The 21,243-nt window shown below is 38.7% G+C and overlaps 3 protein-coding genes across 4 annotated transcripts; 2 read left to right on the top strand and 1 right to left on the bottom strand.

The window, feature by feature from the left end:
• Positions 1-392: 392 nt before the first annotated feature.
• On the top strand, positions 393-4,768 carry mns1 (meiosis-specific nuclear structural 1). The gene is made up of 10 exons (XM_072464629.1): positions 393-457; positions 944-1,130; positions 1,207-1,334; positions 1,399-1,501; positions 1,643-1,872; positions 3,086-3,302; positions 3,384-3,491; positions 3,613-3,870; positions 3,981-4,106; positions 4,182-4,768. Exons 1-10 carry the CDS (start codon positions 393-395, stop codon positions 4,287-4,289), a joined length of 1,530 nt encoding a protein of 509 aa, XP_072320730.1. The 3' UTR covers positions 4,290-4,768.
• A 14-nt stretch (positions 4,769-4,782) lies between these two features.
• On the bottom strand, positions 4,783-10,769 carry tex9 (testis expressed 9). Of its 2 annotated transcripts, none has more exons than XM_072464493.1 (11): positions 10,597-10,769; positions 9,689-9,816; positions 9,539-9,602; positions 9,398-9,474; positions 9,265-9,310; positions 9,126-9,193; positions 8,903-9,054; positions 6,272-6,363; positions 6,021-6,194; positions 5,810-5,944; positions 4,783-5,469 (listed from the first exon to the last, which is right to left on the bottom strand). In XM_072464493.1, exons 2-11 carry the CDS (start codon positions 9,712-9,714, stop codon positions 5,212-5,214), a joined length of 1,092 nt encoding a protein of 363 aa, XP_072320594.1. In that variant the 5' UTR covers positions 9,715-9,816; positions 10,597-10,769; the 3' UTR covers positions 4,783-5,211. The 2 variants fall into 2 exon arrangements, with proteins under 2 accessions (XP_072320594.1, XP_072320595.1); XM_072464494.1 differs by lacking the exon at positions 10,597-10,769 and having other exon boundaries at positions 4,999-5,263; positions 5,335-5,469; positions 9,689-9,892.
• LOC140380631 (DNA-binding protein RFX7-like) lies at positions 10,729-20,434 on the top strand. The gene is made up of 9 exons (XM_072464492.1): positions 10,729-10,936; positions 11,896-11,929; positions 13,396-13,481; positions 13,553-13,675; positions 14,615-14,735; positions 15,196-15,276; positions 15,354-15,561; positions 15,670-15,944; positions 16,043-20,434. The coding sequence occupies exons 1-9, from the start codon at positions 10,791-10,793 to the stop codon at positions 19,097-19,099; spliced, it is 4,131 nt and encodes a 1,376-aa protein (XP_072320593.1). The 5' UTR covers positions 10,729-10,790; the 3' UTR covers positions 19,100-20,434.
• Positions 20,435-21,243: the final 809 nt, after the last annotated feature.

The following is a 21,243-nucleotide window of genomic DNA, read 5'->3' as shown; positions in this document are numbered from 1 at the left end:
AGGTTTAGTAATCACTGAATTATAATTCAGTCATTGTATAATTATAGTAACAATTAAACAAATCACAATTTATTGATACGAGGACCTGACTAGATCACATTGATTTAAGTGGGAGCACAAACATACAATTTTAAATTATTTATTTTAAGTCATATTTCGAAAAGGGAAATAAATTGTTTTTGATGGTTTTATTTCAGTATTTGGGCTGTATACACGTTTGATTTCCAATGAAAATCTTTTTTTTTTTTTTTTTTTTTTTTACTATATATACTTTTTCTCAACTCACCATGACAGTAGAAACATACAAATATTCAACCATTATTAAAACAAATTTCATTCTAGGCGGCTAATATGACGAGATTTTATCTGAAGTTCTTCTTCTGTTATTTTTAATGGCGGCGGGCAGCCAACTGAAAGCTGCATTTACCGCCACCTACTGGAGCGGTGCGTCCTCAAAGTATGTGTTTTACGCGTAAACAAGAGGGAAAGAGAGAAAAAGACAGAAAGAGAGCAAGAAAAAGAGAGACAGAGAGGGAGGGAAAAGGAGAAAGCCCCTCTCCTGAGAGCGAATATACACTTTTTGAGCCAGGAACTGACGTAACAAGCATCCGTTTCCCATGGCAACTCAACGTCAAACAACCATGGAACATACTTTGAGACGTCTTTTGTGGCACGTCTTTGAGTTTTAACGTTAACCCAAAAAATTATTTGGCAAATTTCCATTATTTGAAAACAGTATTTGTGGCATTACATGGGAGGATATTATTATTACAGACATGGTAAGTGAACTCTAATCTTTTGTTTCCTTCGCCCGCGGGAAGAACTTAGGCTAACTGATATGCTAATAACGAATGTCATCGTTTCTGTGTTTGTTAAAGTTTGTTACTCCCTTCACTTTTTGATTCTCACTGTATTATCAGACTCGTAACACTGGTTGGCCTAGCAACGAGCAGCGGTTATTAAACCTGAAGCAGCAAGAGCAGAAACGCCATGAGTTGACGCTCCGTGTAGAGAAAGACCGGCGGCTGCAGGTGACTCTGCAGGAGGAGGAGGTCTTTGAGAAGCGGAGATGTCTGCGCCAGGAGCGGCAGGAGCTCAAGGAGAGGCGCATGGAAAGTGCCATTCAAATGGTAACGTTAACTGTTGAATCTTATTTACTTTATGTAAACCAGACATTCATAAGCCAACAATGCTTTTGTAATGCAGGCAGATGACGAGAGAATACACAGACAAATGCAGCTACAACAAGAGGAAAGAATTGCAAAAGAGCTGGCACGCATCAGCAGTGAAAAGGAAAGGGAAGAAAAAATTCGTCAGCACATTAAGGATAACAGGTATTCCTACATCAGTTTTGTTATGTTTAACACCAACTAAACACATTTCCTTCCTCACGTTTAGCCCAGAGCTCAGGGAACTTGAGTACAAATTAAGGTGTGCTTATTTGAACAAAGGGAGAGCTGCCCAAATTGCTGAGCATGAAGCAATAAGATGTGAGACAATGGTAAGCACCTTTTCTGTCAGGTTCATTATGACATTTGGAGTCATTTTTACAAACTGGGATAAAAAAAAAACTAAAATCAACTGGATTGTAATTGTCTTGTCCATAATACATTGATTTCTTTATTGTTCGACTTGTCTTAAGCGATCTGAAGCAGATTTTGCACATAAGATGAAAAGGGAAGAAGAACAGACTCGTCTTGAAGCACAGAAGCTGCAGAAGAGACAGCACGAGGAGCAGATACGTTATCAACAAGAGCTGGATGGGCAGCTCTTGGAGCGAGAGCACAAAAAACAACAGGCTTATGAGGAGTTTCTCAAAGAAAAGTTTTTGGTCGACAAGATTATTAAGAAGATTTATGAAGATGATCGGATGTAAGTATAGTTTTGTTGTATAATATAATGGGACAACCTTTGACTTGCATATACCATTTTATTTATCATTATACTGCTTGACAAAGGGAATGTGACAAACGTTATATGGCTTTATTGGAAAATCATGGTAAATTTACAGCATCTACTCACCCATACAAAGGAAACTTACTTTAGGAATGTTCAAACGGGAATTCAAACATGCACTCTTACTTTATTTCACCAACAGACTCAGTCATGATGTGCAGTTGCATTTTTGTATGTGTGTGGTGGTGTTTTAATGGGACACGATACAACATTAACACTTTGACAATTGTTATCATCACAAAAGCTTAAACATTTTTGTCGTTGGAGAAAGATCTCCCGAATTATGTTTTCTAAGATTACCTCCTCTACAGTACGTTAAAGTCTATATGGCAGGTTAGACTACAACTTTCACTTAACGTAGTGAGCACGGTTATATTTTAACTTTCACCTCACATTTTGCCCCCAGTTTGACCATTTTTGTAAATTGTACTTCCTGGTTGGAAATGAGCAGCAAACGTGACATAGGTAGAGGTAATTCTACAACTGTCAAACAGCCAAAATATATAGAAATTAAACAATAGTTATTTGACAAAGATATATATATATATATATTATACACACACCATATTTTGTTTAATTTGTGTGTTTTCAGTGCCACGTCGCCTTTTGATGACATAGGTAGAGTGATTCTGTTTTAGAACCAAGTGCAACTTCCTGTCATTTTAAACTTACATTTTTCTAAATTTCTTCACAAACTAATGGAAGTAAAACCAGGATAAATATTTACCACAGGTGCTATGCTACCAAACTAAAGGAAAGCAGGAGAACCTGACATGGACTTTAAACTACACATTTTGCCGGTGAAATGTCAAATCTGTCTGGATGGTTTTGATTGATAGAAATGTACTCATCATAAGGTACCACATGCATATTAGTGGGTCAGCTCTGTCATACACAGAGGGGAAATATCATACGTTTGAAAGGACAGCACAGCATAACAGCTGCAGGATACATATAGTTTATCCAACAGAATATTTTTTTATTTTACTATTTATTTTTTAAAAACAAAGCCACCAATCTGAAGTTAGAGAAATATTTTCCTCTGCTTCAAGTCGTCATGCTTCAAGGCCATTTAAAAGTACAGGAGTCACATGCAACCTAAAAGAAACATTTTGAAATTGATTTTTAGGGAAAGACAGCTGAAGTGGGAGAAGGTCAAAGCCACTCAACAACACATTGAGGAGTTCAAGAGACAGCAGGCTGAATGGAGACGCATGGAGCAGGAGCAGATGGATGCTGAGAACAGACGAATTCTGGAGTATGCCGAGCGCCAACGGCAGAAGGAGGCAATGCAAAAGGCCACGAATAAAGAAAAAGAAGAAGCAAAGGACAAACTTCTAAAACAAGTACACAAGTTTTTATGTTCCCGAAAGTTACTGAAATAACATAGTGAACACTTTTGAGACTTGCATCTTCCTTTTTTTTAGTTGTCTGATAAGATCGAAGAAGAACGGCAGCAACGGGAAGACATGGAGCGAGTGCGTGAAGAGGTTTATTTAGAGGAGCAGGAGGAGGCTAACAGACGGAAAGATATTGTAAGTTTTTTTTCTATAGCCATTAAAGACAAGAACGGTTTTCAGATATTTCACACAAATATAAATATCAAATGATTATATGATAATGACAAAGACATTTGTTTAATACATTATCTCACAGGAGGAAATGGAGAAGAAGATCCGTTATCGTCTGATGATGCAGCAGAATTGTCAACAGCAAATCGCTTTCAAAGAAATGCAAAGGCAAGCAGCAAGAGAAGAAGAAAACGATTACAGAAAAATGATGCTGGCCAAGTTTGCAGAGGATGATCGAATAGAGCAGATGAACGCGCAGAAGCGCCGTTTGAAGCAGTTGGAACACAAACGTGAAGTGGAGAGACTCCTAGAGGAGCGCAGGCGGCAGCTAGAGGCAGATAAGGTACAATACAACAAAACGACAGAAAGAAACTGATACAATTTGGATTGATGGCTGCAACACTAAAGCGTCAATAAGAGGCAAAACTAATCATTTCTGTTTTATACTTTTAGGCGCTTGAGGCAAAAGAAATGGCCCTTGAGAAGGAGAGAGAAGAGTGGCGCATGAAAATCATTGAAGAAGAGAGACAAAAACTTCTACAACGACATGCAAAACAACTACTTGGTTACTTTCCAAAGGTATGGACTACTTCAATATTTTACATTTTTGCTACATTTATTATGTTATGTTATCATTTTTTATTTTTTTTTCAGGGCTTGCTTCGTGTAGATGACCTTGAGCATTTAGATGAAGACTTCAGAAAAAACTTTCAAACTCGCCATGATGATGAAACAAGTCTGTGCTCATTCGACCAGGAGTGATTAATTGTAGAAAAAGCTTCAGTTGTATCATCTGGACACTGTTTTAGAAAATAAGACATTCTCAATCTGTGGATCTAGTCTGAGAACACAGATACTTATCCTACTCTGAGTAAGCCCTGCCCACAGGGCCGAACGTCCTGATAATAGCCTGTCCAATTTTCTTTGTTTTCTAAAACAGAGTAGGATAAATATTCTCTGACTAGCTCTGCAGATTGAGAATGACTCTTGGATGCCAGTCCAAAGGTTTCTAAAACAGTGTCCATTATGTCTACAATTGAATCCTTTCTGAAGATGGATGGGAGAATCGTAATTAACACTTTGCCACTAGAGGGCAGTGTTATGGATTTTCTATTGAAATACTTATTAAGATAAGATAAGATAATCCTTTATTGTAGAATAAAACGAGAGCACTTGTAAACACAAATCTGTCCCTCCCAGGGTCCCAGCTGTCCCAAGTCAAGTCAAAACCGTAGACACAGATTTTATATCAAACCAGAATGCCATGTTTACAATAAAGAAACCAGTTTACACCAGTAAATGGGGACAAGGCCTTGATAAATTAGCTTCATAATAGATCAGTTGTTCTTTTTCCCATCTTAACGACCCAGTGTTCATCTTAGCACATCCTGTGATGACAACAGGCAGCGGACATTTAGTATTGAGACACAGATTTTGAAACACAAGGGTGGCATGACATTTTTCCATAACAAAAGTAAAAGGCTCCTGTAAAATACTTTTATCCAGTGTTGCATAGAGAATCAACAGTTTTAAAGAAAACATTTTATTATTAATCATAAACCTGTTTCAAACTGTTGCTACTGCAGTTCAGGGAAACTTGATAGAAGTAAAGCAGATCTAATACGACAACTTTGACATACAATATAAAATCCAACAAATTATGACCCCCCCCAATCAAGTGCTTTCATGAATTCTTCTTCTGTGAAGGACAAAAGCTTGGCAGCCTCAAAATGCATCTGTTTTGGGACGAAAAGGGCGAGACGTATAAAAATACAAACTGGTTTCTGGTTACAGTAGAGAAACTTACCCTCTCTCGTTTGAGAATATCAATTAGTTTAAGTTGTTTCTTGAAGCCCACAATGAGTTCAGCTTTCTGTTTTTTCAAGTTTTTGTTTTCTGCAAGTAGGCTTACTTTGCTTTGGTGTTCCTCGTCAATTTTGTCCTATTCAAACAACAAAGTAAGAATGAGTTAAGAAAAACGTTAAGTGTGTGAGTACAATCAGCATTTCATGGGTATTAACATATGTTTAAACTCAAACAATTGTTTTATATCAATGTTGTACTGACATTCATTGGCACCTTTTAGCATCAAAACTGTTGAATGTGTCAATCAACCAAGTTTATGTATTTGGATGTACATGTACATTCTTAAATTTTATATTTTCAATAAATGCCGTAACATTGTGTTATTTTCTTTATTGAGGAAACAGAAAATTATTTTACAGGTCATTCATTCAATATAATCAAATATTGTTTTGACTTCCAATAAATGCTTGGATTACCTTGTTGGTGAGTTTCATCTTGTTGAGTTCACTCTTCAGCCTCTGTGTTTCCTCCATGGATCTATTGAGGCGAATCTCCACAGTGTTATGGAGAGCTGCTGCCTGTTTGCTGGATCTATTAAGGCTTTCAATTTCCTATACAAACACACAAGTGTATTTAGCACGATATACTTGTACATATAACTATTGTGTTTTTTTTTAAAGTACAAACCTTATTTAACTCCGCTACATGTAATTGAAGTCCATCACACTTTTTGGTAGATGTCTCAACTAAAGCTTTGTGTTTCTCAATTTGTGTCTGCATGATGCTCTCTGACTTCCGTAGTCTAGTCCGGTCTTCTTCAAGCTCTTTCATTTTTGCATTTAACCTAATATTTTCATCATCCTTCCAAAGAATAACAATTATTTATAGTTTGTCCACTTAAACACATTGGTGTATAGTTTTTGTTAATGATGCTGTACCTTCTTGTAATATTCACTGGTTAATTGATCCAGTTCTTCTTGCATAAGCCGTACTTTTGCCTTCAGCACTCGTATTTGAACTTCTGAAACACCTGATTAATACGAAGAGCAAATAAACTCCACATATGTCGGTGTAATCCCTCATTCGTCCAGGCGTGTTCCATAGTAGAAAAAGCTTCAGTTGTAGTCATCTGGACTCAGTTAGAAAAAATAGACGTTTTGACTCTCATCCAAGAGTCATTGTCAATAACAGAATTTAGATCGAGAACTCCGATATTTATCCTATTCTGTGGTAAGTCCAGCCCATTGGGCGGAGCCTTCCTGAAGAAGAAAGAGTTGTTTGTTTCAACAGAAACTCCCCCTTGTATCTACCGAGCCTATTCAGAATTTTAATGGGCTATTAGAATCCTCTTTGTCTTTGTGAGACCCTGGCTCAACCACCCTGAGTACCTGATTAGCATCTAAATGTCCTGGTCCTGGTCCTCTACCTTTCCAGGGGTTCAGTATACCATTATAGATACCAGGAAGATTGAATCTGAGCCCTCCATTCCTGTTTAAAGAAGGTCTTTCTTTTTTAACAAAAATAGCTTCCTTAACTCCTCTTTCAAACCATCTTTTCTCCCTGCTTAAAACCTTCACCTCACCGTCTTCAAACGAGTGATTAGAGGCTTCAAGATGGAGATGCACGGCGCTCTGTGGTCCTGAACTTGTATTTCTTCTGTGCTGATAAAGCCTCTTGTGTAGAGGCTGTTTCGTCTCACCTATGTAACGTTCTTTACAGCTTTCTTCACTGCATTGGATCGAATAAACTACATTGCTCTGTTTTTGAGTCTGCAACTTGTCCTTAGCGTGAACCAGTTTTTGTCTTAAAGTGTTTCCTGGTTTAAAATAAACAGGGACTTCGTGTTGTCTAAAAATTCTCTGCAGTTTTTTCCGACAGGCCAGAGACATAAGGAATAGAAACACCCTTCCTTCTCTGTTCAGTTTCCCTTTTGTCCTGCTTCTTGGTTCTCTTCACTCTGTTGAGAGCCCAAGCGGGGTAACCACAGGCTGAGAGGGCATTACGGACATGTTTTTCCTCTTTCTTCTTGCCCTCTGAGCTGGTGGGCACACCTTGAGCTCTGTGTTGTAAGGTTCTGATCACCCCCAGCTTGTGCTGTAGTGGGTGGTTGGAACCAAAGAGCAGATACTGGTCCGTGTGTGTAGGTTTCCTATATACTTCTATTTGGAGTTTCCCGTCCTCTCCTCTGATCGTGGAACAATCAAGAAAGGCCAAGCGATTCTCCTTAGCGTCTTCTCTTGTAAACCTGATATGTGGGTCCACAGCATTGATGTGATCAGAGAAGGTTTCCAACTCTTGTTTCTTGATTGTTACAAAAGTATCATCGACATAGCGAAGCCACAGTTTTCGGGCTATGCCTGAGAAAGAGGTCAGTGCCTTCTTCTCAAAGTGCTCCATGTACAGGTTGGCCACTATGGGAGAGACGGGCGAGCCCAGGGCACAGCCATGAATCTGTCTGTAAAATTGTCCCCGGAATTGAAAGTAAGTGGTGTTCAGACAGATGTCCAACAGTTTACATATGTGTTCAGGTGTCAGTTTGGTCCTTTCCTGTAGGGTGGTGTCTTCCTGCAGTCTGATCCTCACTGCTGCTACTGCATCAGAGGTCGGGATGCAGGTGAACAGGGACACAACATCATATGAAACCATGAGGTCATCTGGGTCCAGTTGGAGATGTTTCACTTTATCCACAAAGTTGTGCGTGTTTTCCACATGATGTTCCGAATTCCCCACAAGTGGAGCCAATATAGTTGTTAAATGCTTGGCCACATTGTAAGTGATGGAATCTGTGCTGCACACTATGGGTCTGAGTGGAACCTCCTTTTTGTGTATTTTTGGAAGGCCATAAATGCAAGGCATGGCTTCCCCAGGATACAGTCTGTAATACAGAGGCCGGTCTATCACTTCCTCTTTTTCCAGCCTTTGTAAACAGTCTATCACTTTCTTCTTGTAGCCACTGGTCGGATCTCTTTTCAAGCGTTCGTATGTGCCAAGCATTTAGGAGGAGGAGTTAAGGAAGCTATTTTTGTTAAAAAAGAAAGACCTTCTTTAAACAGGAATGGAGGGCTAAGATTCAATCTACCTGGTATCTATAATGGTATACTGAACCCCTGGAAAGGTAGAGGACCAGGACCAGGACATTTAGATGCTAATCAGGTACTCAGGGTGGTTGAGCCAGGGTCTCACAAAGACAAAGAGGATTCTAATAGCCCATTAAAATTCTGAATAGGCTCGGTAGATACAAGGGGGAGTTTCTGTTGAAACAAACAACTCTTTCTTCTTCAGGAAGGCTCCGCCCAATGGGCTGGACTTACCACAGAATAGGATAAATATCGGAGTTCTCGATCTAAATTCTGTTATTGACAATGACTCTTGGATGAGAGTCGAAACGTCTATTTTTTCTAACTGAGTCCAGATGACTACAACTGAAGCTTTTTCTACTAAACTCCACATAAAATATACACGAGGCACATTGCAAATTAATGCAGTTGTGTGCATGTACTAATGGAAAAGATACACTGGAAAATCAACTAAGATTAGTTAACACGTAAAGGACATGTGTATGTACATACCGGGCGCTATTGTATCTCCAGAAAAAGGTGTCTCTGCTTTCACACTGTGCTCTTCATCCATCATTTCTTCCATGTTTAGTATGGTCTTTGACAAAAATGTATCAACTGCTGTTTCTAACACAACCACATCATTTGCAGGGGACATCTTGGGACTATTAGAAAGTGACATTTAGAGAAATATGATGTGTGCATTTTTGTCTTGAGGGAAATAGCTCGGACCTACATTGTTTTCTCTTTAGGTTGTTTTGCTGAATTAATCGTTTTCAGAGTGGTCTGATGCTTGGTCTTCACCTCCAGAGGCAAAGATACACGTTCAAAAAAGTTTAGATACACACTAAAAACATAGTTTACTAAGAAGTTACCTTAATGTGAGGCTTCTGACTTCTGTCTTGTAAAGGAGCCATTGATCTGTAGCAGTAGTAGTAGTAGTAGTAGTAGTAGTAGTAGTAGTAGTAGTAAAGCAATTTGAGTTTATGTTTTTTAAATCATACTTACTTGACATCGTCATCATCCTCAAGGTCTGTGAGCTGGAGAGTGGTCAAGGGCTTTGACAAAACTTCATTTTGGTCTTTCTAAAAATGACAAAAGGTTGTTAACATCTGCCTTTACCCTAAAGTAGACCATAGCAACTCTTACCATAAGTTGCTCAGTCTGTCTGACTAAATCAGCAGTTTTGGCTTCAAGTTCGGCATTTAAACGTCTTCAGGATAAAATTGACAGAATGTACAGTACAGAAAATTAGACAACAAATTATATTTCTATCTGTGTGATTATGTTACCTCTTACTTGTAATGCTCTTCCTTTGCAAGCATGTCATCCTTTGGTTCGCTGGTTGCTCCAGGGGTTGATACCTGTGGTCTTGCTTCACATAGTTTTGTTCTCTTTGACGTTTTGGTTGACAATGGTTTCTTGGCCTAATAATAAGAAATAGACATTCTCCAAAGTTGTATTTAACTGTGACGCTTGTGTAATATGATGCACCACCACCACTATGCCCACTATACCACGCTCCTTCTTTACACATTTTTGAGCTATAGTTCTGTTTATATCTAAAATATAATACATATTGATAATGCACAAGTCAAGCAATGTCGAATAAAACATAAATCTAAGGGCAAACCTGGGAAATAGTGATTTTTCTTTGTAAACTCCTTTCAGCCATTGCAGAGCAGAGACGCGCGCGTGGTTGCTTAGCAACTGTTAAGTTTGAGTTATAGTACGGAAGCCGATAATGGGCTTCATGTAAATTGGCAAAGATATTTTGGAATTGATAGCTTGTTATTACTATTTCTAACGAAATTGTGGTATTGAAATAGTTCATTCAATGTATCACATTGTATGTAGCCTAAACTACGGCGGTAATGTTTGCTCTATGAGATTGTTTCTGCTTAATTTAAATTTCCCCGTGACCTGCACCTGTTCATGCGTAGGCTACTCGTCCAAGTAGGCGAAGTCAGAGCCGTATTCACTTGTATGTGTATGCGCCATGGCAGAGCCATGATTGTGTTGTTTTTAATTCTAAGGCTGCAGTGCGCATGCGTGCGAGCAGCAGCTACTACACTACAGCCACATGCACATGCAGCAAATCTCACCCCGTCAGCTATCGACCACACCGGAGCGCACTATGGCCGTTTTCTAACTAAAACACTGTGAGCTTTAAAACCACATTTGGATTATATATTTTTTGCATATACCTGCTGGGTATTCACTTGTTGTAGCACATAATTTTGTCGGCTTGAACTTGGACTAACTAAGCAATGTTGAAGGTGGTCGGTGGGACAACAAAAACAGGACGCATTTCTGTCCCGTTAGCATCGTGGCGTCCTTAGGCACATGTTGTTTTCAACCCGTCTCCCGTGAGCTTAGCCCGACGCCGAGGCCCGTTGAGATGTCCGGGACCTACGAGACGGACTCTCAGCTGCTGCAGGTGGGGCGGGGGGCGGCTAGCACCCCCAGCATCGTCCCAGGACTGCTCCCAGGGCTGCAGATCGCCGAAACCAATGCTCTGCAAAATAGGATCAAGAACTCCATCTGGTGAGAAAATATTCAGCTTATTTTGTCCATGCATTTCACAATTACAAACAAGACCTAATTGTATTATTATATTAGTATTTTATTTATTTATATATTAATAATAATAATAACAGCAATAATAATAATAATTATTATTATTAGAATTATAATCATCATTACATATCACAGTTTTGCTAACTTGTGTCATGATGGTTTTATGAGTGTTAGGAAAACATTTAGGCCCCATATACATAATTCAAACATTCATCATAGATCAGTTTTATCTGTTGCTGATTCACACATACAGCTAAATTTTACCTCTGTTTTGTGTCTAATATACAATAATATGACGATAATGTATAATGTATAAATCCAGATTAAGTCTTTAGTAAATATTTTACTAGTTTAAACTGTAAAATCATTGGTCTCCGGTGTATTTCCTGTACGTTAAAAACCTGCCTCGCAAGCAGCTTAATACTGGCCTAGGCAATCCTCGTCCCCTGGTAACAGTGAATTAAAGTGAACTGTTCTTGCCGTGGCTTAGAGTCCTCTCCTGATTCCCTGCCACACTGTGCTACTGAGTGTACCCTGCCTTCTGTCTCATTGTCAACAACCGTCTGACCCGTTTGCAGATTAGCAATTAGACCTGGAGACGTTATTCAAGGATATGGGCTTTGTAACTGTTGCTGTTTAATTTTAAATAAGCTTAACCAGTTTGTGACAGCCTTATCCAGTTTGTACGCAGTTACACCATGTTATAAGCCAACTATAACACTATTTTCAAGACAATGTCGACTCCTGTGCCTGCCTCATTTTTTACATATGACAACATGTGTTCTTGATGGTGGTTACATGACCTGAGAGATGCTAGAGGGAGGGTCAGCTCATGCCAAACATTCCCCTGCTTTATAAATAAATACACTTTAGAGACAAGTGATCATGTTTCACTCACTTACTAATTTATTCTTTATATTTTACAGCAAATCTGTTCAGTCCAAAGTGGAAAACATTCTGGTGAGTGGCATGTTATCATCTTGATCATGCTTTAGGATTATTGATAATTAATCAATTAAACCAAATTACAAAAAACATGTTGCCTCTGAATATTGCAAGTAAAGCCATTGATTAATTTAATCATGTATTTATATATATTTTAAACATACTTTTGTTTGTTTGTTTATAAAGATAAATGTAGTTTTGTCTACCTTACCCAATAAAAAGTAATGTTAAGTAAAGGTTAGAATTTGTATCATATGATTGTGTTTTATAAGGTTTTGCGAGTTATGTCCCTAACATGTCCCTCTGTATTGTCTCTGTCAGCGCGTTCTTCAGATCTGTTTCCCTACAGCATACAAAGTGTATGGAGAGACTCTAACATAATTACTGTTTTAGTCTGCATAGTGTGTTCAAGGTGAATTACGTTAAAAGCTGAAATTGTACATAGGAAATGGCATAGAAACATATAAGCTTTGACAGGCCAAGAACACTGAAAGCATTGCCAAAAAGGCCAAAGATGCCCATTGAATTATTTAAAAGGTTTTTGTATGATTACATTTGAAATGCAGCCAAGGACCTAATTAATTTTCCTGTTCAAAAAATGACAGCAGCTATTAATAAGAATTATGTGTTTTACTCCAGCTGCCTGTGACTAAGAAGCTAAATGCGTGTTATCTCCAGCTCTTGCTAACCTGTGTCTCCCTAACAACGAAGAAACCAAATTAGAAAAGATCAAGAGAATAGGATTTATTCTTAGGAGCAAATTGAAAGGGTGAATAGTTATGAATGAAAGCGTGTGTACATGCATCTGTATAATCCAATGCCGAGCTGTCCGCACTGAAGGGTTTTAATAGCAGCTCATGGGAGTTCACCTTACATACAGCGTCCTCCACGATGAAAGTCTGTCTGGCTCTGAGTATCTGTCTGCAGTCACTACGTGCCGTTGGGCAGCAAACAATCACATAGATCTCAATGTAAGATATCTGGTTTGCAACGGTGCCTGTACGTCTTAGTGTAATGTCAAAGACAGATCAAAATGATTTATAGACATCATAGATCAAATGAAAAAATGACCAGATATGATCAATTATCATAGATTTTTCGAAAATGTTTTTATTTGACTAAATTGTTTTTTTATGTGCACTGCAGTTCCAGCCCTTACGAATTAATCAACGAAAAGTAGCTTATGATGATGCTATGTATAATAAGTATAACAAGTCTTACTTATGTTTCCCCTCTGGGATGAATTTGATTGATTTGATCTGATTTTCTGATTCTGATTCTAACTTTGATGTATAAAGAAAGGTAACCAACCAGCCAAGACTTATACCGTACATATTAGTTATACTTAACATAATTAAACCAATACTTACTATTAATTACTTTCCTGACCATCCCTGTCTGATAGCAGTTTAGTGTTTGGTCTTGATTTCATACACAATAGTAAATTGTAATTTTAGTCCTTTTTGTGCCCTCTTTAAAAGCAAGATGTTGAGAAGTTCTCAGACATCGAAAAGCTCTACCTCTACCTCAAGCTGCCTTCTGGTCCCTGTAACACCTCAGAGAAATGGTAATTATTATTCTTAAAATTAGTTGTTGTACATACTGATTGAAGCTTTATATAATCCTGTCTTTTCTCAGTGACCAGAGTGCCCCTTCTTCAAGTCGCACACAGCAGACGCATGCATTCAACTGGATTCGTCATCATTTGGAGGAGTATCCAGAGACTTCTCTTCCAAAGCAAGAGGTGTATGACGAGTACAAGTACGTAATAACACCATGTGTAAAAGAAATGTATCAGGGCAACATTTTTTTTTAAAACAATGAGCATGAACAAAGTATTTGGATCAATTCAGATCTTGAAACTTACCTTGACAAAGGACCCGTTGTATGGGTCTTTGGATCCACTGATTGAACATTTCCCTTGCTTTTTTATTAATCGAGGACCATTTGATTGAGTGAAAAGTATTTGACAATGCCAAATGTAACAAATACAAAATTACAAAAGGATTTGTGTAGTATAATTTAGTTCACTGGAATGAACTATTGAGGCATATGCAGTGGGGACACTGTCACTGCTCTGTTTTTGTGTTTGTTATTTCATCAGGCTAAAGAGAAACTTATGTCACTCAGTGTCATATTGTGCATTTGTAAAATGCTTCAGTACTTCAAACCCTTTATGTTTAACTTTCTTGTGTTGGGACAGACAGTCAGCTATAAGCTGCAATGCCAGTATAAATAGATGCTGGAGGCTTGGGAATTACAGTGCAGCAAGTGTTGGTAATATTAGAATGGAAAGTCTGAGAGAGGAATTGAAAAACCCCTAATGGCTTATATACAGCAACTTAATGACACCAAAAGTGGAGAATGTATTATCTAATTATTTACAATTTTGTCTTGGAATCATGTGATGTCACAAATTGTTTTTGAGTTTTTTTGAAAATATTTTTAATGTATTTATTCTGGTGGGAATGATGCATGTTAATGAAAACACATTCTGTAAACATGTTAGATTATATCCATGGGATCATTTTCATCTATTCCTACATTCACTCTCACAACACACCATTTTATGTCTTACTCTTTTGGTAATACGAACATCATGTTTTAGTATTCAGGTGTCTTGCAGATTTACCTTTACTACATGTAAATCATGTACACTTGATGTTTCCTCACTGAATGTTTTTGCATTTTATTTTTCAGGAGTTTCTGTGAAAACCTCAATTACCACCCTTTAAGCGCGGCTGACTTTGGGAAAATTATGAAAAATGTCTTCCCAAATATGAAAGCTCGTCGACTTGGCATGAGAGGAAAATCAAAATATCCTTTAGTCAAATTGACTTTACTGGAATGAACTGTAACAGTCAGGCTTGTCTCTGGTCTCAACCATCTGCTGTTGCAGCTCATAAGCTGCTCTATAAATATAGATGTGAAATGAAATAAAGTCCTCTCTACTTTGGGCGCAGTATCATGGAGCCTCAAAGGGGACTCAATGTGACCATGACCTCTGTTTTTAGTTTTCAAGTAATGTTTCAAAAGTGTAATATACTATATAAGTAACTACCTAAAAAGTTTTGTCAAGATATTGTACAAAGTGAAATATTTTTCAGGTTGTTTTCAGGGTTAACTGCGACGAGCTGGCCCTAGTCCAGGGTGTACCGCCTAAGGCCCAAAGTCACTGGGATAGGCTCTAGTCACCTGCGACCCTAACGGGAACAAGCAGTAGAAAGTGAATGAATGAAATATTTGTCCTCAATATTTACCCTTGACGGATGTTTACATATTGCTACAGTGGTCTAAGGAAGAGACCGGTTGTCCATATACCATCTTTACCCTGTCTAAATTTAAACACACCTGGAGAAGGGGTGAGAATATAACTTTTTATTGGTTAGGTTTGTGTTTATAATGTTGATGTAATTTTTTGTTTGGTTTCATTCTACAGTGTGACATTCTTGATTCGCCTGTACACACCAGTGGCATAAAAGAAGAAATGCGCTTTACAGCTTGTGATCTCGTTTGTGAATGGGCCCAAAAAGTTTTAAAACGGCAGTTTGATGCAGTGGAAGATTTGGCTCGTTTCCTTGTCAGCAGTCACTACATAAGCAACAAGTCTTTGGCGGCCCTTACTATCATGACTGGAGCTGCAACAGGTAAGGCAGCTGGTCAAACTAGACCCGACTAGAGGGCTAACAGTGTCATCTAGTGGTAAATGCATGTCACTGCATACTATAATTTTCGTCCACATTTATTATCAACAGAAAGGAGAACTCCTCAGTCTGTCTCAGCTTTTGTTCCAGCTGCAGAAATAAACACATTTCCGTCTCAAGTCACAACAGTGTCACCCCCTTCTATTGATGCAAAGCAGCAGCTCCAAAGGAAGATCCAGAGAAAGCAACAAGAGCTGAAATTGCACTCACCATCTCCTGGAGAGGACCAAAACCGACAAGAGAGCATTCTTTGCAATGATCCTAGCACTCCTTCACCCCAGCCACACATGGGCATAATGTTGGGGGCTGTTCCAAGTCCCATTATGGTGAGAAAGCCAAACGTTTGTAACCCAATATTTATACTAAATAATAATGTCCCCAGATGTGTCGTATTCTTACTAATTAATGCATCTTTTTCTCCTAGACTCAAACGTGCAGGCAATTAATATCTCCAAGCCCAATTGTTCCAATGGAGAACAAAGGTCTACCGCTGAATTTCCACATGGTAAACCAGTCAATTTCAACTTTAAAGCAGAGTCTCAAATCCCCCCAAAATGTTGTCTTCAGTCCAGCAGGATCAGCACGGCAGCGCTATCCACAAATTCTTCCAAAACCATTGTCTACATCAGCTATTGTTCTGCACTCACCTTCAACAATGATTGTTGCTAACAGTCCAATCAAAACTGTGATGACGACCTGTCACGTTAGTCCAGTTAGTTTAGTTAAAATGGCATCAATATCTCTGGGACCTAACAGTCATACTGCCACCACCTCTCTCACCAGTGCTACTCTTAGGTCAGCATCTGCAGGTCTCAGGAGCCCTGCAGAGGAATGCGGTCCCAGACAAACTTTGAGAAGTGCTTCTACTGTGCCCATTCTGGCACCTGTGCAAGAACAGGCTGCAGACAACAATAACGTTGATGTTGAAATGGAAGTTGAAGCCATTCATGAAAGCAGCCAAAGAAGTTTTCCTTATCCATGTGGAGGGGCTAAACAGCGGGCTGCCAGTGTACCTATACTACACTCAAAGAAGGTTTTTGGAGTGGACGAAGTGGCATTAACTAACTGCACCGCAAAGCCTTCTCTAAGCACTGTCACGGTGGCAAATAACCCCAGGAATAAATACAATCCTGATCATGCAAGCATTTTGCACCCAACATTTTCTTCTCACAACACAAACCCTTCTTCCTCATTGAAGGTCAACATTAAGCAATTATCTGGAGGAAGCAGGAATATGTCATTTGTGAAAGGAAACGTTATATCACCAAAGAACACAAGGAAACGTCCAGGCTTCAGCCCAGACATCTGTAACATATCTCCAAGCAAACGGTTCTTTGTCCCAAAGCAGGTGTTTGATGGTGCTGCTGAGCCTGAAAGTGGTATAAAGGCTATGCTGACTAACATACACGAAGGCCCCACTCGTCCGGAAAGTGCTCCAGTGAGCAGGGAAGTTGAGCTCAAAATGAATTCAATTATGACTTCCCAAAGTTACACCCATGCTTCCTCTTCAAGAGGCAGTAGTTTTTACTCTGTAGCTAAAACAGACAGTTCAATGCAAAGAAAAAACACCCTTGAAGGTGTCCCTTCACCCAATCATGCATTATTACAGCAACGCCAAATGCAGAATGATGTCAGCAAGCCAGCAACAAGCAACATTTTTGTTTCAAATTCAAGTGAGAATTTTCATGGAGCTCAAACAATCTATCCTGTGCAACCAAACACTGCCACTGAAAATATTATTTTTTTTAGCCAAGATATTCCAACAAATTCCGTGACCATGCAGCCAGATATTGATTATTTTTCTTTTGATGATGATGTGACACAAGATAGCATTGTGGAGGAATTGGTGCAGATGGAAGAGCAGATGAAACTTAGCCTCAAAGACTTTGGAAATTGCCATTCTCTACAATGCCAACAAGCTGGAATCCAAGACAGCACGAATCATTATCAGATCATGAATCATTGTTACCCTGCTACAAATAATCATTACAACCCTATTCAAACTCCAACACCCACACCTACGCCTACTCCCACAGCAGAAATGATGGGAGGAGCCCAATTCCTAACGGGGGACAGTCCCTGTTCACGCATAGCCTCCACAACACCTGTGGACAGTGCCCTTGGGAGCAGCCGTCACACCCCTGTAGGAACCCCACTCTCAAACTGCAGTAGCACTGTGCCTCCCAGTCCTGTTGAGTGCAGGAATCCTTTTGCATTTACTCCTATCAACTCCAGCAACACTTTTCATGATAACACCAATGTTACTAGCAGCCCAGTAAAGCCCATGCAGAGGCCAATGGCTACACACCCAGATAAGACCAGGCTGGAGTGGATGAATAATAGCTACAACAACAGTAGTAGTAGTATAACCAAATCGAATAGTGGAATGGGCATTGTACCTAGCTATCAAGGATTGCTGGACAACCACTTTCAAAAACCTCATGCTTTTGCGGTTCCACACGCAAGGCATCAGGAAAACTCTTTTGGCCGTTTGACCCCCATCTCTCCCGTGCAGCAGCAGGTCGCAAACATGGCGAATATGAGCAAACAGGAGGGCTTTGCTGTGCCTGCTCCTCTAGATAATAAAGTCAACACCCATTCAACATCTTTCCGATGTAGGAGTGTAAGCCCTGCTGTACATCAAAGACATTTAAGTGCCAATATCGGAAATAGTGCCATTACAAACACCCCACGTTCAGTCTTGTCTCCCTTTAACTCTCCTATAACACCTGAAGTGTTTAATTTATTTTCCAACAATCAGCCAAACATTGCAGTCAGTTGCTTGGCACAAAGAAGCCGCTCTGTACCACTCAATGTGATGATGCAAACTCAGGAAATGTCACCACAATGCCAGCCGTCCAGCACCAAACACCTGGGCAATGTGCTGCTGAACAAGCTGGAGAGGTCTCACGATGATACTCTGCGAGGTCTTGGAATGAATAATCTACCATCCAGCTATAGTGCCTGCATGAATCTCAGCCAGATACTTGAATCTGACCCGAACATTTCCTGCAGTGACCAGCATCTTTTATCCTCAGACCCCTCCAACCCCTGTTACACTCATCAGAACACTGTTCATGAACAGACTATTTTTAACAGTAATAAAAGTAATTTACAGTTACCAGGAGATCCGTCTCAGCAGCAGATACCAGCAACAGTAATGCAGCATGATTTCAGCTGCACTGACACAGAACTGGTCCCACATAACTGCGTTTCTGCCAGCAGTGTTGAGCAAGACATAAACACGGGAGCAAACTTCCCCCATGAACTCAGAATGACATCGGATCACAGCATCAGCGACCTTAACACGTTAGATACAAACCTTCTGTTTGACCCAAATCATCAGCAATATCACAGTGAAACTCCAGAGGGGCTGGTTAATACTTCAGTGTATCAGCAGATGAGCAGTGAGACAGTTCTCTCTGGTGGACTGGAGTGGTTTGAGAGTAAAGATCATTCAGCGGTTGGTTTGATTGGTTGAACTTATTTAGTTGTGATCATGTTTTATTGATTAGTATATATAGTCATTTGTCATTTGTACAGCATCACATTTGAAAAGAGTACCAAGTTAAGCTTAAATTTGTGTCAATCTGTATAAAATGCAGGTCATTTTATCAGTGCTTTAGATCTTGTAGAGCTATGCATTTAAAATAACTGTACATCATTTCTTTTTATGGCCAGTTGGAAAAAGCGAAAACTGAGAACAGCATTTAAATCAACCCATGAATCGGGTGTCTGCACTTTTAAGACCTTGCAATTCGATTTTTGAATGTTTCTTATGCAATGAATTTTATGCAAGTTAAAATTCCAAATCTTTCTAACTGGGTAAATGTATCAGATTTAAACAACTAATATGTTGCATTGTGTGCGTTTGTCATAGCAAAATACACTGCCCTGCCGGACAATCCTTATTGTCTTTTTAAACATTTAAACTGCACTGTTTGTTTTAGACCAAAACTATGTCCTATGATTACCATTAGCTGATTGTAACCACAATTGAGAATATTATTGAAGCCTTTGAACCAAAGAATAATATATAAATGTGCACTTGCATGGCCATTGCCAAATATTGTTGGAATTTGAAAATGGTACAGTTGTTCTGGCTCCGAGTCAATATTATCTCATTATTAAATTCAAAATCACTGTTTTGTAAAAAAAAATAATTGATATGTATTCTATTTTAGAGAAGCCCTAACATATTTCTAAGTTAGCTTTAATGTGTATAATGCCTTTATTCCATAAAATCTGAATTGTTTTAGGCCTACTGCTTTTACAGTAGACTAGGCATTCTATAGAATCAGAAAAGGTTTATTGCCATTGTCAATGAAGAAAATTCACAAACATAGGAACTTGCTTTGGTGATTCAGTGCAACATACAAGGATGAAAAAAAAAAGATGTATATAATCATATCCTATTTGTACAGACAAACAGAAATGTTTTTTTTATTTTATCAATTGTTTTTATCAATGTTTAACAATAATCAATATTTGCAATATTTAAACTGTATACGAACAACCATTAAGCTATTAAATAATATCAAAAGTGTAATTTCACTTGATTGAGTGGGCTAATAATGGCTAGATGTTTATGCAAACAATTTATGCAATTTATAATGTCTTCCTGATTATTTTATATTTCCTTACACATTTTTGTGTGTGAAATGTTTCTCTTCGTGTTAGTAACTCAGCACTATAACAGGGGCTAGGCCTACTGTAATCTCATTATAACTAATGGTACTTTTGTTGCTATGATATGTTAAGTGTGTTTTAAATGAAGTTGTTGTTTTCATGTTTTTAAAACAAATAAACTTTTTTTTCCAGAAAGCTGTGTTATTTTGTTTTATTTGAGTATTTAGTACAATTGTAATGTTAGTTTTTGTGTTGCAAAAAGAATGTTGCTGTCTTTTTTATATATATATATATATATATATATATACATTTTATTCATCAAATCCACAGGGGGACAGTAACAAATTACAAATACTCTGTTACTGTTATTGTGTAGTAATAGTAGTAAGTACAGAGCAGTGGGCGTGGATAGGGGTTAGGTGAAAACAGACCTTTTCTGAGCACTCAAGCCCCACATAATGCGGGACAATGGATAGTTTGATAGCTCTATGGTGACCGCTTGGTTCTGGAAGTACATTTCCCTTTTCCTTCAGAAAGAACATATATATATTACGTTTGAAGGCTTGTTTCACACATGGATAATTTAGCCACGTAAGTAATAAGCACGAGAAGTATGATTTCGTTTAAAATGTGTTGCTGAAACTTTATAAACTGCCAAGTTATTAAAACATTTAGCCAAATCAAAGTGTTTTTCGGACTGAAAACAACCACGTTATATATATTAGTCACCACAGAGCTGCTTAGCCTCCGTCATGCCCTTAAACTCTTAATATTTGAATATTTCTAACCCGTTATGGCAAAAATGAAGGATAAATTTACTTCAGGAATCACTGCAAACACGGAAGTGGGCGGGACTGGTGACCTGGGGGAACACTGTTATAACAATGTTAAAAGCTCTTAAAAGGTGATTATACATAATCACCATTAAATGAGGGCCAGGGCTAGTGCAGCTTCTGCAGCTCAGTGACATCATTCTGGAGGTTCTGAGCTTTCACG

The sequence above is a fragment of the Eucyclogobius newberryi genome, unplaced genomic scaffold (assembly GCF_026437365.1).
Source record: "Eucyclogobius newberryi isolate DKJ021-1_F unplaced genomic scaffold, fEucNew1.0.hap1 SCAF_5, whole genome shotgun sequence".
Classification (NCBI taxonomy): Eukaryota; Metazoa; Chordata; class Actinopteri; order Gobiiformes; family Gobiidae; genus Eucyclogobius; species Eucyclogobius newberryi.
This window is presented reverse-complemented; position numbering and strand designations above follow the sequence as displayed.